We start from the raw sequence: 19,603 nt of genomic DNA, 5'->3' as shown, positions 1-19,603 counted from the left end.
CTGCTGTGCTGAGAATTGCAGCACTGCAGCTTCCCGGGGTGTGTGATAAGAGCAGAGCCTAGCCTAGTCTACACCATTCAGCTACTTCATTTAAAAAGCACTTTCCTTTCTCGTAGTGTTGTCCTGATAATAGTATTTTCCATTTTAATACAATACTATTCAAAATTCAAAAATACATACCATTTTCATTATCAACAGAGGCGTCTTTAGTGAAAAAATTACAGCTGCAACAAATGCAATTGTTTGTAACAATGGTTAACAATGGAAAAGCAGGAAAGCTTTAAAGGGTCCAGATTAAAACTCAGGTTAACTGCATCAGGTTATATTAAGGTTAGTGCACCAAAAATGACTGTTGGCCCAAGGGACCACAGACACCTGATCAAATGGATCATTCGCACCTGACTGAAGTATAACTAAATGAATGAGAACAAAATGAGTTTAACAAAATAGTTTATTCCATGTCATTTCATCAACTTACCCTATAACAAAACTATTACTTTAGGAGGTCAGCAGTGAAGTACATAAGGTACAATGAGGGTAAGATGAAAAAAAAATCAAAGTGAGTTCTTGAGTTTAATTTCCACTTTCCCTCATGGAATTTTTTTCCTCTACTGAGCTACACCAGATGAGTGAGTATCATGAAAAAAAAACGGCACACTTGGTATGTTACACCAGCTTTGACCAGCAGGAGGTGGCTGTATTTTTTCCATTATCCTTCAAGGACTGGGTGAGAAAAAATACTGGGGAGCAGCAGGGCACCCCTGCTGGTCAAAGCTGGTGTAGCATACCAATTGATGGCTACTTAGCCTTCCTCAGTGATTTTCATTCCTCCCCCCGAAGACTAAGGAAAAAAACAGCCGCCCCCTACTGGTCAAACCCAGTGAGACATGCTATAGTCTATAGGTGTTTCCCAATTCAGGGGCTGCATCCTTCGGAGGGTGCATTTGAAGGCTGATTGCATCACAGCAGCACGACTAGGCTGTCCCATTTCGAAGACTCCTTCATATTCGGCCATATGGAAATATGTCCTTCTTTTCTATGGCAACGAAGGATCCAACTGATGGGTCCTTCACCAGCCAACATATCCCAAGGTTCATTACGTGCTGGCGAGGATTCGAGAACATGACCGTGTCAACTGAGAAGCAAGCGGCGCCTAAGGAGTTCACTTTTAAATGTAAGTATTGGGTTTGAACTTGGTCAAATAGCTAACAGTACAAATGTTAAAAAAAAAGCCAATGTGGTCTGAAGCAAAATGTACACTAAAGTTTCATTTTGTTTTAGGGAGCAAGGAGCAGGCAGAGAGATTTCTATGTTTCATGATGCAACGGTAAGGGCGGGATGCAGCTTACATTTTCTTTGTCAAACTAAACAGATTAGACCCTCTGAAACAAAATGTAATTTCTTCATCACCTTCTGGTGGAGTAGAGAGTTCAAAAATCTAATGGTTCATAAACAGACTGTTCATACAAAGACTGGGTTAAATTAGGAGGGAGCTAATTTGCTATCAAAAATTTGATAACACTTTATTGTAGAGTTCTGTTCATAAGGGTACGTGAAACCTACAAAAGCTTATGATCATAACTGGCATAACCCTACATAAATGTTTATAAATGCTTATTCCAATGGGTGTCATTCGCTATAAAGCTTACATATGCCAGTTTTAATCAAAGTTAGCTGAAGTAGCCTTTATGATAGATGATGCCCATTGGAAAAAGCATTTTTAAACATTTATACAGGGTTATGTCAGTCGTCAAGGCAAGCTTATGCAGGTGTCACATAGCCTTATGAACAGAACTCTGCAGTAAAGTGGTATTTGATTGTTCAGACTTTCTAATGTGGAGTTTCTTTACACTTTTCTGTTTTTTGTGTATTTTACCATGTTTACTTTAAAAGGACAAGGTACACCCAAGGTACAGTTTATTGTGGGTTAAGTGCAAAAAAGTTTTTTCAAGAGTTTTTTAGTAAAGACAATTGATATACATGATTGTAAATACTAAAATTTGAATGCTTAAACAGTTATTTGCTTGGTTAAACTTGCAAAACATCCATGGTTCTCTAAAGCAAAATTATGTCTAAAATTATTCTGTTATTGTTACAAGTCATAAAACATTTTGGTACTATATAAAACCTTTTTTGCTAAGAGTATAGAGTGCAGCAAGTGAGTTCATAGGTCATTAGCAGACTGAGGTTTGCATTTAAGCATTAAACTGTATAAAGGACACTGTATAAAATGTTATGAATGAATGAACCTTTTTAGCCAACTGTGTCTGAACACATCGGAATTAGACCTCCGCATTTAACCCATCTGTGCAGTGAAACACCACATACACACTAGTGAACACACACACTAGGGGGCAGTGAGCACACTTGTCCGGGGCGGTGGGCAGCTCTATCCATGGCGCCTGGGGAGCAGTTGGGGGTTGGGTGCCTTGCTCAGGGGCACTTCAGTCACGTACTGTCAGCTGAGGGGATCGAACCGGTGACCTTCCAGTCACAAGGCTGGTTCCCTAGCCTCCAGCCCATGACTGCCCCCAAATGTTATAAAGCCCCCAGATGTTATAATTCTGGATCCAAACTGTCAGACATTGCACTAGATATCTTCATAACAGCAATGTTCAGCCTTGAATGCCTTTTCCTTAATTCAGCAGCAGAATAAAACACAGCTTGTTTATAGTTGAGTTGAGATGAGGTGAATGTTCTGAAGGCCTCTTGACCAGCAAGCTCAGTAGGCTGAGGTAGTTCAGTGTCCTTGCTAAATTAGAACCACCAAAACAATTTACAATCTCTACTTGTCCTCCACGGAGTCAGAGAGCACATCTTGTCTAGTGCATATGCAGAGTTTGTTCAATCTCAATTACAGTAGAAAGCTGTTATCATTCTTAGTTAACGTTTCTCCTCTAACACTGTACAAAGCCTGTGTGTACCACAACAACTGCACACACAAAGCATGGATGAATTATCAGAAAAGAGAAAATTTACCACTGTAGTTAGTGGATTTGCTCCAATATGGATAGTGGATTTGTACAATATTAAACACTGTTATCATTTATTGGCGAATGACAGGAGATCTTGACATCTTCACTTCACTGTACTACCACCTCAGTTGTTTTTAGTTTAATCTGTCTGTTTGATCTTAGCAAGGCAGTTTATCTTGTTTATACCGCTAGTCAAATTAGTAATTCTAATAATAATGATCATCTTTATTTATATAGCACTTTTCATGCCAGTCACAGCTCAAAGTCCTTTTAGTTAAACAGCAATACAAGAAATAAGTATTAATTTAGAATCATATAAGAAAATGACAGATCAAATTAATGATAAATACCACAAGATGTAGAGTTTTAATTCAATGCTAAGTTAAAGAGATACGTTTTTAGATGCTTCTTAAAAGTGAGCACTGAGCTTGACTGTCTAATAAAAGGTGAAATTGAATTTCACAGTTTAGAAGCCTCTCCCTGTTTTCTGTATTTTACAGAAGGTGTTTGCAGAAGGCCAGTATCTGCAGATCTAAGATCATGTGCTGGAACATAAACAGACAGACACTCTGAGATGAAAGCGGTGACTTAAGGTCATTTAGAGCCTTAAAAACTAGTAGCAGAACTTTAAAATCTATCCTGAATGATACAGGTAGCCAGTGCAGTTCTTTCAAAACAGACGTAATATGATCTGTCTGTTTCGTCTTGGTTAGGATGCTGCTGCATTTTGTATGAGTTGTAAAGGATGTATTGCTCTCTTAGGAAGTCCAGTAAGAAGAGTATTACAGTAATCAACTCTGGAACAAATGCAAGTTTCTCTGCGTCACTCTGAGATAGAAAAGGCCAAACATTAGCAATATTTCTCAAATGATAAAAAATACTTTAGTGACTGTGTTTACATGCAGGATGAAACAGAGCTCAGAGTCTAAGATCAGTTAACTCTATGTGATTCTCCTCTTCAGGTGGGAAGATGTATCACCACTTGCAAAGTTGATTCTAAGCAACTTTTTTGTTACAAATTTTACTTCGAACTTCAACTACTTGAACTTGCCAAAAGCTTTAGAGTCGACTTGCAATTCCCAAATGTCTAGAATCAGAGAGTCAATTCATTTTGAGATCGACTCGCAGGCCTAGAAAAGATCTTACAATTAGGGTTGGATTAGGTGTAGCATAGCAGCATTTAACTACAGTCATGAGCAAATCAATTGAAATACACCACAAAGATAGGAATACAAGCTTTGTGTGCGGGAGAGCGTGCGAATGAGCATATGTGTGTACTCCTGCTGTGATTAGGTGCAGGAATGTGAGAGAGCACGGCCCGCAGGATTGTTAAAGAGTTCGATCCATCTGTGTTACTGCTCAGTGGAGCGCACAGCATCATTTCGAGGCCGCTGGCAGGCCATCCAGCGCGCTACTACAGGCCGCATGACGAAGGGAAATAACGTGGAAGTGAACTCCGTTCCCTGCTCGTTAATGTTCAAACATCAACCACCGAGCCATGCAACTCCACAACTCCTAACACACACACACAGACACTGCATGTCAGGCATGTCTAGGAGCCACTTATACAGCATGTCAGTCTGGGCTATCGTGCATCACAAAGCAGGTTATGAAAGCTGTGGGTGAAAGGGGTAGATGGATAGAAAAACACCAGATGAATAAATCAATGGTGTGTGTCTCTGGGGAATGGGCGTGTGTTGATTGACACCTCACTGGTGTAGTGGAGTGGAAATCGTGTTCGTGGCCTGTGTTGGAGGTGACATGTCGTATCTCCACCACTCAGGATTCCTCACCTCTAGCATACTGGCCCCATGCCCTCAAATGCCCTGTAAGCCCTTCTTCTCTATAACTTCTTTTTTGTAATGTCTTTTTTTTTCCCAGTCTCTTTGGCTCTTATACTCTATATGCTCTGGTCTATTTTCCCACAGTACTGTGCAAAAGTCAGATACCACTCATCATTTATTTCATTTCCAGTCAAAATGTCCATTGAGTACAAATTGTTCATTTTACAGCTTCAGAAATAAAAGCAGAAAAACATTTATTTAACACAAAATTACACAAACATAAAAAACTAAATATAATATATATATTTTTCAGTACTTTTCTGTGTCCACCCTTTTCTCAGACGTCCATTTTTGGTGTTCCAGTGCAAATTTTTCTCTTTTGTTAGTCTATTTTTTTTTTCTCAGTAAAGGTTTCTTGGCAACTTCATCTCCTTTCACACCCATAGTGTGGAGTTGTTTTCTCACTGTGAAAGGATAAATAGAAACACCTCTAGAGTTTTTTGAAGTAAGAGCTTGATTTTCTCCTCTCTCTCTCAAAGATGAAGGCTTTAAGTACTGCTTATCTGATGACCGTTATGGTGGTCAACCAGGTCTTACATGGTTGTTGGGAGTTCCATTTTCTCATAACTTTTAATAACTTTCTAAACTCCAGTTTTGGAAAGTCTTCATTATTCACTGTTTCCCTTTGACTTTGCCCTTCCTTATGCAAGTGGATTGTCTTGTATCCAATCTCAGCAATATCTCCTTTAGCCATTTTTAGATGCACATGAGAAAGACAAAGGCAGCTAAGGTGTGTTTGGGTGATTGCTTGTGTGAATGTCAGTGTCTCTTTGAAGGATAACAATGCAAGTGACACCTTTAGAAACAGCTTTTATTACACAGCTGTAAGCCTTTGGCTTTAAGACTGAAAGGATGGAAGAGTTAAAGTGGCAGTAGAGTGCACAAAGTCAAAGAGTGGACACAATACAAACAAAGTTAAAGAGTGGACAATACTGATAGATTTGATATTATACTTAGTCTTGGAGACTTTAGTGTGTTTTTCTGATAAATAGGCCTGTATGTTTTCTGCTTTTTATGATACATTTGCACAGTTTTGTATGGCTTCATCTTTATCTTTCTCTCCACCTTTGCCCCTCGCTCTCTCTCTTCCTTTCTCCTCATGTCCATCTCTCTTTGTCACCATTTCTCTCTCTACCTTTGTCTCTCTGTCTTCATCTCTATCTATACTTTTTTCTCTCTACTTCTAGATCTCCTCATTTCTCTCTTTCTCTCCCTCTCTGCTCCTTTTTCTTTTTGACTCTTTCTGAGGTTCAATTTTTCTCTCACCACTTTTATCTTTGCCCATTTCTTCTCTCTCTATACTCTCTTCTTCTCTACCTTCTTTTTTCTCTTTTTCCAGCCTCTCTCTGACAGGCTTTCTTTCTGTAGCTATACTTTCTATGCCTCTTTCTTGTCTACCCCCTTGCCCTTTTTTTCTCTATGCCCTTTTCTGCAGTTCTACCTCTCTCTCACCTCTCTTATCTCTGCCTGTCTCTTCTCCATCATACTCTGTTCTTTGCTCACTCTTACTCTCTTGTTAGAAAAAGTCACCAGCAGGCAGTAAGGAGTAAATCCTCCACTCCACATAGTCAGCCATATCAGAGATAGCTTTTCCTCACAATAAATAAATAAAGAAATAAATAACAGTGTTGCTACTATCACTTCCTGCTTTTATCAGGCAGGGATTGTTCTCAGGAATCTATTTGCTTTGAAAGCGTGTTTGCTCCACTGGCAGCTGAGCAATCCAGATTATGTATTTTCATTAATATCTGATGATGTTGCTGAGCAGGTTCAGATCAGCTCAAGGGTGAAACTGTATAATCTTCACGCTGGCTAATTTTAATCATGCACCCATGCTATTGTAAAAGGACAGGATCCTTTATTTATCTTCCTCCATGATACTTCAATTGACCTTGCTATACAAAAGTTTTCTTTTCTTTCATCAAAGTAACAAACTGAGTCTGCTCATTTTATGTATGAATGTCCAAATTCAGTAGATCTATTTCCAGTTTTCCATTCATCATTTAGGTAACACTTTATTTTAAGGATGCATATTGGGGGTTTATTAAGGCCTTGTTTGTTCAGTAAAGCTCAAATTAGACACTTTTGAAGGGTTTATTTACTAAGATTCTTTCATTATGACCTGTATTCAGGGATGTAGGGAGTGCAGGTGCTGTGGGGGCTGCAGCACCCTAGATTTCAGGAATGCAACTGCTATACACATACACACACTCTAAGACACTAATCCTTCTGGGTCGCTGGAGCCTATCCCAGTGGTCACTGGGCAGAAGGCAAGGAACACCCTGGCCAGGTCACCAGTCCATCACAGGGCAGACACACAGATATTTACAATTACACATACATTCACAGCCAGGAGCAATTTAGCCAGTTTAATTTAGCCTATTTAGCGTCCATTTGGCCTGACTGCATGTTTTGGACTGTGGGGGGAAACCGGAGGAAACCCACACAGACACAGGGAGAACAAGGAATCTCAACACAGAAAGGACCCTGAATGCCCAGCTAGGGAATCGAACCCAGGCCCTTCTTACTGTGAGGCAACAGCACCACCGTGCCGCCTCCAAAAGTAATAATACTAATGAAAACTAATTAACATACTATATCAAAATTAAAACATTAATAGAAACTTTATTATAAGATAAAAAGTTGTAAAGTTTACATAATTCAAATGTGTACATGAGTTCTACACAAATTATCTGTGTTACATCAACTTAAGTTATTTACACATAGCAGTTATGTTGATGTAACATATTTCATTCATGTGGAGTAAATGTACACCTTTGAATCATGTAAATTTGGAGGAAACTTTAAGCAACTCTTTTTTTCAGTGTAGTAAACATCCATGTGTGCTTGTTTTAGAGTGTAGTTTGCATTTTATATTTTATTTATATATTTTCAAAACCGACCTGTCCAGGGTATGTGTTGCCTTCCACCCAATGACTGCTCCCCCCATGACCCAGAAGGAATAAGCGGTTTAGAGGATGTGTGTGTGTGTGTGTGTGTGTGTGTGTGTGTGGGTGTGTGTGTGTGTGTGTGTGTGTGTGTATTTTCAAAACCTGCAGTAACAATGCATGTTTAAGTTTAAAATAAAAAAACCATCTAACATAACAATAGCAGTTTTTATCTCCCATTATATCTCTCACTCAGTGTGCATTTCAGTGTTAAAACTCAGTCTGTGATTATGAGCATGCCACAATCATTTAGCTCGCCACATATCAACAACCTGACTGGTCGCCACTCAGGTCATGCAGTTTGTCCAGAACAAAAGAGCAGAGAAAGTGTTCGAAGTGTGTTTCACTTCATTATAGCATAATATGACATTCTGTTTGATGTAAATTGTCAAAAAAATCCAAATGAAAAAAGACAAATGATTTTGCATGACATCACCGTTTACATCACACATATGCTGATTAAAATTACAGCACCCCCAACTTAAAACACCTTCCCGCATCCCTGCTTGAATTAGTATAGAATTTGAAGAGCTGTTTTGTCTTGTATGTTTTTGCCTACCACAAAGCTATGAAATCATGTTTATTGTATAATATAGGATGCAATTTGACTTAATGAAGACTCATTTAGCCTTTTTTAGCCTCTAGTAATAACTAAAATCACACTTTATAACAATCTTGAAGCATTAATGACTTATTAAACCCTTATAAGCTGTAATGTAATAAACTCCAAAAGCAACATGATGCTACCCAGGTCTGGCATCAGAGGGGCAATTGTAATACTACTTTAGTTAACATGACAAATGATGACACAACATGTTTCATAAATGCGCAGACCTTTGATGTTTTGCCGTAAATGCAGCTCCCCTGTTGTTAAGAATAATGTTGCAAATTATACAGTAATTACATGTGAATTAAGGTGATTAATTCATGCTCAATGATTTGCATAACAAAGCCTTTTAACCAATATTGCATTTATTAGTGATTTTCACATAATAGACCTTCAATTATGTACTAATACAGGTCATAATAAAAGTAGCCTAATGCACAATGAAAAAAAAACAAGTAGAAGTGTCTAATTTGGGCTCTATTGAACAAAGAACAAGATCTTAATAAACACCCAATATGTGTTCCTTAAAATAAAGTGCTACCGTAATTTATCTTCTGCACTATACTGTTCCATTTAATCAAAAACCTTCAGTGTGTGTGTGTGTGTGTGTGTGTGTGCACTCTCACTCCTCATACGTGGTCTGTGTTGCATTTGAAATTGGTCAAGGTTGGAAACACTCACATTGTGATAGACAGACTGAGGAGACCTTTCTTCCCCACATGCCGTATGTGTGTGTGTAGGTGTGTGTGTGTGTGTGTGTACTCACAGTGAGGAGTTTGTTATGGTTGTCCAGTGTGGTCCGTCTCTGGCATGCATACTGAGACACAGCAGGCAAAGAGGTGTCTGGCAGAGGTGTCTTCAGCTGCAGCGAAGGTTTCTGCTCACAAAGAGAAAGACAGAATAAAAGAGAGAGAAGGAGAGAGAGACAGAGAGAGAGAGAGAGAGAGAGAGAGAGAGAGATTGATCTCAGAAAAACAGAGAGAGAAGCAGAATCTTTTTTTTTCTGTTGCTTTAATATCAATTAATCTCACATTGCTTCAGTCCCAAATGTTTAAATGCATTAGTTTTTATATATTTAGCATTATTACCATATAGCTATGCTGCTTAAACTACAGTATTGGCCCCACACCATGCTCATTTACTCCTACTCATACTATAAAATTCACCAACAAATGATACCAACACTTAATACTCCCTGATACCATGGAACGTAAGCCTAGTGTATGCAGCCACACTAATGAACCAGTTTCAACAAGTTTCAAGCTGGCAGTAAACAAGGGTCTTTTCACACAGAGAAGTGCTGCTGACCTCACGGCAGTCACACATGAAGTTGTTGGTCACTTTAAATATTCCAACTTGCCATGTTCTCACCAGAAATACACACGTTTTTACATACATACAATCACAATCACTTCCCCAATATGGGCGGCTAAAAACTCAAAATTTCCTACCAAAGACCTTGTGTGTTTCAAATAGTATGTCAACCAGACTAAGCATTTTCCTACAGTGTGTAAATAATATGCTTTGTACATAGTCCATTCAAATGTACAGTGTTAGTCACCAAAGAACAGGATTACTAAAATCACACAGTGTATTTCTGGACATTCAACTACAGCTCAACCAGCCAATCAAAAGACTCCGCAAACACATAAAACTTTACAGGTGAGCTCCTCCGGATTAGCCTCAGATGTGAATCGTGCTGTCACTGTGCTACACAGACTGCTATAGAAAGTTAAAGATGAGGAGCATAGGATCAAATCTATGAAACATACATTACTTTATAGCTGTTCAGAAGGGCTTTTCTCACTTGCACGCCACTGCAACAGTACTCAAGGTACTCAAAGTAATTCATGTCTCATAGCTAGTTAATGCACATCACTAAAAGCAGCTTAATTTAGCGATTCAATTATTAAGGTACATTGCACTCATTTACACTAACAACTACATAATTCTAAGTAGGTCAGTCACTCTGTATTGATATCGGTATTGGAAAGAACTAAAAAACATTTACTCATACTCAACATGTATTCATAGTTTAAACCATTGAAATCTCAGGCTGATTACATCCTAAGGCTTTCTTCAGTAATTACATGCAAAGCAGTCCAAACTAAGTTATTCCTAAGTTGTAGGAGTGTGAAAAGGAAGTCTAGACCTGCCGGAGGCTCCTGGCTATTTAAAGGGTTACATGTGATTATGAAGTCACATTACATAATCACTCACATGATGAACTACATATACTTAGGGTTGCGCACTACGATTGTGACAAACTATGTCACATTACATCACAGCATATTGTGGATATTGTCACTTGACAAAGAATGTAGAACAACTGCATGTGTTCCCCTGTAAAACAGAAGCATACTTAAGTAGATCAATAGTATACTTGAAGTATACAGAGAATGCTTAACATCATTTTTAATGTAATGCCTTTCATGGAATATACCTCAAATATTCTGTAGTTTTCCAAAAGTACATATTTAAAGTAACATTTTAAATTATAGTAAAGTAACATACTGTCATACTGAAGCATACTTAAGCAAAAGTACATTTAAATGTTATCAACTTAAGCTTTTAAAAGTATATTCTTAAGCAATGGCTTTAAAGTATGCTTTAGTACATTTTGTTTGTTGCTATATAACTCAAACTAACTAGCAATTAAGTATAGGTATCGGTACAACCGTGAGTATACAATTAAAATGCATTTCATGTGTAGTTTAATTTTTGTCTTAATAAATACTTCATTACTTGAAAAGTTCTTTACAATGTAAGTTGATCCAGTTTAAAAGAACCTTTGTATGCATATAGGTATGTGTGTATTAAATGTATGAGTTGAATGTATTTAGTGATATTGAAATGTGATTTAAAATGCATTTTAGTTGCAGTATAACTCATGTAGCACTGAAATATTTCAGTAAATTAATATTCTTTAATGCATTTACAAGGCTCATTAAAAAGAGAGCTTAATCAGTCATGTTTAATTAGATTTAGTGCTGTGCAGTATGTGAATGACTAAGTAAATAAATATTGATACTAATGGTTCTTTTTTGTCTGTTCCAGCTTATCAAACCTTAAAAATAAATATCATTATGTATATTATATGTATAATGATTCAGATAAAACAGCAACATAACATATACAGCAACATAACCATGAATACTGAAGGTTTAAGACTCAGTAAACCTAAATCTGTGTTTTCTTTCTAGTTACATTAGTCTTGCTCTTGCAGACAAACAGTAAATATGTATACCCCTTGAAAAAGGTTCCAATGAACAATAAATGACCGATATATTTCACCATATTTCTCTTCTCTAGATGTAAACCGGGATGGTCCAAATCTTGCGTAGCGCTTCCGTAAGCATTTCCCTGACCAATCACAAAGAATCTCTTGCCCCGCCCACACAAAACAGTCTCAGAGTCAGAGAAACTTAGCAAGCTCAAGCTAACAAAGTATAACCAAAAGCTTGCAAGCTGGACCACCTGTCTGTAGCTGCCTGTTGCCCGTTCATTCCTTTATCCATATATGAACATTGTTTGTTTGTCCCTTCCTTCATTCACGCGTTGCTTCATCCATCCATTTGTTTGTCTGAACATCTGTTCGTCCTTTCCTTCGCTCGTTGTTTCTTCCATCCATTTGTTTGTTCATCTGCACATCTGTTCATCCGTGACTTTTTTTATCCAGTTACTTTCACATAAGAGCTGGATACAGATTTTAATATAAAAAATCATGTATAAGTGGTGGAGCAGGCTGGGAGTGTTGGACAGAGAGCTGTCAATCAAGCTGCACATTAGCCATGCCCACACAGTTCTCAGATAGGCCTGGTTAGTGTTTTTTATCATATTTATATCTATATTTTTCATGCAGCCTTTGCTGGATGTTTAATATAACACTCATGTTTAGTGTCATACAAATGTTTTTGATATTTTTTAGTTATCTCTTCCCTGGAACTTTACTCCACACAATACACGTGCAGGAATAAATTCAGCCAGTCTCCTTTACAAATATATATGTGTGCATCTCCTCCATTTCATGAGTTTACATGAACGTACTAGAACTTTCATCTTTCAAGAGCTTAAATCTAACCAATTGAGTGTGCACTACTTAACTTCACTGTTAAACCTCACCAGTATCAGGACAACACATTAACAGCTTCTGCTCATCACAGAGATAAGAAAGCACCAATCGATTACTTCCCGCAGCCAGGCCTATAAAAAATTCACCAAGCTGTAATTCAATTTGCCTCCTGTAAATTGCCTTTTCATTTCAGCACAGAAATCACTCCACCCGTTTGTAAGGTATCAAAGGGATTACGCTTGTGACTTTAGTATTCGGGGGAATTAATATGCAGCAGAGCTCTGAGTCTGTGGAAATTACCTGTAGACACATTGTGTCATTGCTGAGTTCAGGAAATGTACACGCAGCTGCTTCCAAGCAGTTCCAAGTCATTAAAGAGGCATTTAGTTACTTATTAGAATAGACAAAGAAGGATATTTTGTCTTGTCTAGCAGCATCAGCAATGAAAGGAGAAAACACTTGTATTCACTGCCTGTGGCATCTCCTTAAAAAAAGCACCAACAGCCACCAAGTACATTCCCTAATGCAAATTTCACTCCATATCAGGAACTAATCTCACGCTCTTGTTTCTCATTATGTCTGACAATCAGAGGTGCTTTTCAGTCCATGGGTCTCCTCTACTGTGAACAAACCACTCATTGCATGAGTCTATCAGATGCTCTACAGGAACCAGGGGTTTATATACGGTGTTGTTCCACATAACATCTTATGGCTGGTGGAAGCAGCTGATGAACATCAACACTGAGTCATTAGTTTGCTTTTGTTTGTCTCCTCAAAATTCATATATATCAGTGGTGACCAAACCTGGTCCTGGAGAGTACTTTCTTGTTGACTCTACACTTTTTTTGTCTCTCAGTTTTTAGACACATGATTATCCAATGATTCTTCTGAAATCAAGGGTAATCAAGGGACTCCATTCTCATTTTGTTGCTTTTAAAGGCTTTACACTGGCTGTTGGAACATTGCTGTGTGGACTTGATTGCATTCAGCCACAAAAGCATTAGTGAGGTTAGGTTCTGATGTTAGACGAGTAGTTCTGGATTACAAAAGCCACTCTAGCTCTTCCTAAAGTTCAGGCTCAAGCAGATGGCATTGCTTGAGGATGATGGGGCTATAAACACATGCGGGGTGTGTGATGGGATTTATAGATTGAGAAGAGGTTGTACAGTGCAGTGAGTGTGTCATTGGATGTGTGGGAAACAGCTTGTGAATAAAAATCGCTTCGCTTCCAGGCAAGAATTGCTTCTAGAAGTCAACGCAGGTCCTTCACAACCAATTTCTCAAAGAACACTCCACAACTGCATACCATGAACATATGGAGCAGAGTGGACTGCTCATGACTGGGAACGTGTTATCTGGCCAGATGAATCTTGTTTCTGCCTGTATGTGAAAGATGCTGGGCATCGTGTTCATCGTAGACCTCAAGAAGCCTTCAATGAGGACTGTGTGCAAGGTGTGGTTCAAGCTGGAGGAGATTCTGTGATGTTCTGGGGGTGTTTTAATTTTGCGGAAATGGGTTCTTTGGTTGAGGTGACGGTAAATTTGAACCACTGATGGGAAAGATTGAATAAAACATTCCCTGATTAGTAATCAATAAACTAAATATTGGCTGACTAGAGAGACCTCCTAATAAGGTAATATAGGGAAACAGACTATGGACTGTATGCAGTAGACTCTCTAACGGGGAAAGAGTTTCTGGGCCCACAGAAGGGAGCTGTACCAGATGACAGTTTAAGTATATGAAGGGTTGTGTGAGATGGCCCTATGGAGAGTTGTGCAAGAGGGCCCTGTAAGGAGAGAACAATCTGGTAAGAGCCAGACCAGAGTGGGTTTTTTTTAAAAAAAGACATCATATGCGTTTGGCTTAAATCTAACAAAAAAGGTGTAAAGTTTGGATATGATGGGGACTAAAATGGTATGGAATTGTGTAAATGGGGTGAGAAGATTACCTCATCACCCCAGAGGGGAATAAAAAGGGATGTTTTGAGATGTTCTTTGCATTGAAGGTCTTTTCCTTCCTTCCACAAGAACTCAGCAGCTGAAGTCCTTTTCCATTCTTTTTTATCCTTTTCATTTTTATTGATATTATTTAATTCTTTTTAAAGACATTAGATTATAGACAGTTATTAGGGCAAATAGTATAGATAATATTAGAGTTACTTATAAATGTCCAGACCCTGGGCAAAAGAGAGACACCACAGTGCCTACATTGAGCTGCTGGACAATCAGGTTTTGCCTTTTGTATCCCAAGATGACAATTCTCACATTCACAGGGCTACAACTGTGACTGATTGGCATGAGGAACATTCAGGAGCATTCACACATCTCGACTGGCCTGCAAAATCCCCAGATTTTAATCCTCTTTAAAATCTGTGGGACTACCTGGAACAATAAGACACCAGGGAGGACATCCAAAAATCTGGCCAAACTGCGCAATCCTTTGATGCAGTAGTGGCTGAACATTAATGTCTCCTACATCCAAAAACTTGTTTAGTACATGCCAAATCGAATCACATCTGTTATTCATGCTCGTGGAGGTATTACATGCCGTTAGGTACATTTCAGTCACAGGTGACTATTTTTTTGTCCAGTGAGCTTACCTCTCGACATGTTGCATTGGTCATGGTGGCCTCAGATTCATGCGCGGCTGCTCCTGAATGTCTCATTTTATTGGCAAAGATTACACAAGTTGTGTGTCACTGAATTCCTGTCAGCAATGGGAACACCTGAATGCACTAATTCAGTAGCCGAACTTAATAATTAGAAGAGGTGTCTGGATACTTTTGGACATATAGTGTAGTTCCAACTGTAATCTGCCACACCTGCTCAAGCAAATTAATTTTTTCATGTCCTTGATTGGCTGGGCCAGATGTATTAGTGTTAGGTAAAGAAGGGCCAGAATCTCAGATGGAGGTTGGAACTAAACTCTGCAGGAAAGTAGGGTTAGAGGCAGGGAATATATTGGAGATATGAAAGAAGACTCTTGCGTGAATGTGTTCTGTTCTCTTCAGTCACTTCTAAACTAGTCTCACAAGCCATCTTCAGATTTGAGTTCTGAAAGTTAGGCTACAATCTCGAGTGCATTACATCATCAGTGACTGTTCTAATCACAAGTATCCCACAAATTCAGCCAAGAAATACAGCCTATGTTCTGACACTTTTTAAGGATGCTACTGGAGCATCCTTTATGGTCTTCTGTCTTCATGGTCTTCATAACCCTTTGTGCAGTTGAGTTTGACCTGGAAAGGTTTGAGAGAAATGCCGGCACTAGATATCAAACTGTTGTCTGTGGGCGAAACATCTAACTTCTGACTTCTACTGAACCACAAAAAGGCTTTAGCAAATTAGTTTGTATTTTACAATTCAACGACAATTATTGAAAACACTGACTTTTTTATAATAACAGTTTTATCATAATGCAATTTGTTTTGTTTTTTTTACCTTAAATGGGTGATTCTACTAAATTGATTAAAAGACTTCAAAACACATTTCAGATTTTTAACTGATTTGAACTTTAGACTAAAGTCTTTTTGCTTTGAATTAGCCTATACCTTAACTATGTTTACTCTACTAAAATGTATGATTGAACATTCCATTTTGTCTCTAATAAAACCATCAAAATACTACCAAATCCTACTAAATGTTTCAGTAGTGAATGTTTTGGTTGTGACTGTTACCTAATTTTGAGCGTAACACATAAACGTTAGCCAGTACATGACTAGTAAACCCAGCTGTGAACAGCTGTACACACATACAAGCATAATATATTTTTCATTAAAACATATAAAAAGTTTACTTAATTGCAGAAAAGATGTGCTTCAGTAATGACAATTCTTAATGTTACACACTGATTTTCAGACTTTGGAATGCATTTACTTCAGAACAATGGGCTTTACTTACTAACCATGTGGTCATGAGAGGCAGGGATAAAGAAATAACATTTTTTTTTTATTTAAACTCATGATAAATATAAATGTTCACTTTTAAATAAATAAAAAAGACATTTAAAAATATTTAAAAAAAAAAGGTCTAAGTATAATTTTGACAAGTTGAAATTTAGGGGCTAGGATTTGGGACAGGCACTTCTCAGTAGAAAGTACTCAAAAATGACTTTGTATATATTTATCTTTGTTACTATCTCAATTAATGCCTTGGGTTTCAAAAGATAATAACATAATCCTTGTAAATATCTAATGTCTGAGTACTTATTTGTTTTTAACAGATTAATAGACAGTGGGACTACAGTTTGAATTAATTCAGCAGAACGGTCCATCAACAACTTTTTAAAACAAGTTTGCTTTGAAGGATTAAAAAACAAAATACTGAAGGAAGAAAGAGTAAAATAAAAGAGAATACAATTTAGTAGAACTCAAAGAGAGAAAAGTAAAAAAGACTGATAGGGAAACACAACGAGAGCCAATAAAAAAGAGTTCCAGTAGGGCACCAATTCTCTTTAAATATTCATTTTATATTAAGGGCATACATTAACTTCCAGGAGGGCTCAGATCAGCTTGCACTTATGTGGGTATCAAACAAGAGTATTTACTACATCAAACTATTTTATTTAAAAAAGGCAAATCGTTTTTTCCATAATATGGACTGTTTAATGGGTGCTGTAGACTCCTGCTGGACTGGCATTGGTCTGTGTAACTGCAATTCACTCAGTGTTAGAACTTTACCCTTTACTGCCACCACACCATGTGTCATAGTACAGGCCCAAAACAATAATGCACCCTGAGATAGAAAAAAAACACAGACTAACTTATGTTTGAATGTATGTGTGTGTGTATGTGTGTGTGTGTGTGTGTGTATGTGTGTGTGTATGTGAGAGAGAAAAAGAGAGAGAGAGAGAGAGAGAGAGAGAGAGAGTGATCCCAGTATCAGACTCAGGTGAGGAGAACACATGCTGAGGATAATAATCTGTACACGTACAGGTGAGCCGCATCCATTGAGGTTAATGAGATGATAGCCCTCAGACTGACCAGGAATGGGGTCAAATCCCTCCTGATTATGACCTTGCCATCTCCTGTCACTCTCAGATCAGGATTGATAGAAGCCAGTGTAGGCACACTGAAGTCCCTGTCCCAGTGAGTAAGCAAAAAACAGTGCACCAGTAGATTTCAAATGCCACTTTGTTTCTGGTGCCAATCTACCCAGGCTGGCACAGATTGTTTCTATTTCAGCTAAAATAGCAAATAAGCGAAAACAGGGAGGAAATTGGCTTAGCCCAGCCACATTAGCAATACGCTGGTGGCTGGTGTTATATCACTAAATTCCATTAGAGCCTGTAACCCTAAGTATGTGTGTTTACATACAAATAAGAAAAAAAAAATGTATATATCACTGAGCACTTCATGAGTGGCACCTGTATACCTACTCGTTTGTGCAGTTATCTAAACAGCCAATCATGTGGCAGCAGTGCAGTGCCTAAAATCATGCAGACACAGACACAGACCAGCTTCAGGTAATGTCCACATTAAGCATCAGAATAGGTACAATGCCAAATTGAAGCAGCAAAATATGAGGGATTCCAGTGGATTCCCTAATTTACCCTTTGGGCCTGATCAGATTTTTAGGGGGTCCCTAAAAGGAAGCGTATAAAAAGAAGCTGTGCTGTTGAACAGAAGAACAGTGTGTAAGGTTATGTTGAAGATGACTTTTGTAGCTCTGAGTAGATTATGGCATTGCTGTTGTAGTCCTCTGCATGATGTGATAGTTTGCAAACAGTGTCAGACTCTGCATGTGTCATGGACAGCGGGATGTTGGTCAGAAGCACAGTGTTGTGTTTTTTGTTTACTAATTGAGTAGCATATATGTGTATGATGTGATTTATCTAGTTATGTTATGCTTTGAATATGCAGTAGTATTGTAAATTATTAATATATCTCTATTGTCAGAAGAAAACCTTGCATCTCCAAAATGAGAACTTTACAGGAGAAGAAAAAAACCTACTTTACTTTTAATGTAAGTCAATGGAACCAAACTTTTTTCCAAGTCATTTTGGGCCATTTCTTTTGGTCTATTCATCATAAACTTTACAAACAATGTAAAGGTTAACAGGTATTTTCAAATTATCTCAATGGCTAAAAATTGTCAAAAATAGAGATACAAGGTTTCCTTTCAACAACAGTGATATATTCCATAACACCAAAGTAAGCCTTAAGTGTCCAGCTCACAGTGGAACATACGGACCCCTGGATTGCAAAGGTGTATTTTGCACACTGGCAGGCAGAACAAAATCTTGCTTCTCCATTTTTGTTGTCTTTGTCAAATTTGGAAATGCCAGTTGTTCTTTCCAATGTTTTAAAATCTCATGATGAATGGACCAGGAAAAATGTTTCAAAAGTCTGTGGAAAAAAAATCTTGGTCCTTAAATTTTAAGTTAAGGATTTTTTTTTTCTTCTCCTGTAACGTTACCATTTTGAAAATACTTGAAAAGAAGTATTTTACAACGCGACAATATATTTATTGCAGGGCAATTTTATTCAGTTCTGCTTTGTTCTTGATTTAAGAGACATATATGTCCTCTCCCAGAATGTAAAAGAACAAAAAATCTAGTTCGCAGCGTGATTCCGATGCCCCACAATGTTTATTTGTGAATGGACTCTCTCTCTCTCTCTCTCTCTCTCTCTCTCTCTCTCTCTCTCTATATATTATATATATATATATATATATATATATATATATATATACACACACACATACATAAAACAGGGGCATAGCATACACAGCTGGTTGCCCAACCTGTATATTGCTCTGGGGCCCTGGAAGAACATTATTTCATTCTTCTGTAAATTTGTATATGGATGGAATGACAATAAAGTTCTTATTGACTTTTGACTATAATTCACTCTCTGCCCACACCGGAGAGGCTAACGCAAGTCAATGGGTTTAATAGTTCGTACTCCCCTTAAGAGAGGAGCACAGGAGGCAGAGAAATAAACAATCACAAAAGTGAGGCATTTTTCAGTGTCCAGCAAAGCACTCGAGGCAAAGCTGGACATGTTCACAAAGGCAGCTTTACTCAACTTTGTCCCTTTTCACCATCCTCCTTTTTTATAACCCATAAAAAACAATCCATTGGAAGTGTGAAGTCTATAAAACACCTCTGTGTACAGGGTCTGCCCCACATAAAAGCAGAGAAACACAGTAAGAAT

At 38.0% G+C, this 19,603-nt stretch overlaps 1 protein-coding gene across 1 annotated transcript in view; it reads right to left on the bottom strand.

Annotated features, from left to right (window-relative positions):
- The window catches only part of dntt (deoxynucleotidyltransferase, terminal), a 170,568-nt gene that overhangs the window by 135,334 nt on the left and 15,631 nt on the right, over positions 1-19,603 (bottom strand). The window contains exon 3 of the mRNA XM_036574578.1: positions 9,141-9,230. Within this exon, the coding sequence (XP_036430471.1) occupies positions 9,141-9,230 (90 nt within the window). The remainder of the gene's footprint in view (positions 1-9,140; positions 9,231-19,603) is intronic.

The sequence above is a fragment of the Colossoma macropomum genome, unplaced genomic scaffold (genome assembly GCF_904425465.1).
Source record: "Colossoma macropomum unplaced genomic scaffold, Colossoma_macropomum, whole genome shotgun sequence".
NCBI lineage: Eukaryota > Metazoa > Chordata > Actinopteri > Characiformes > Serrasalmidae > Colossoma > Colossoma macropomum.
Note: the sequence above shows the minus strand (reverse complement) of the source record. Positions and strands in the feature narration are given on the sequence as shown.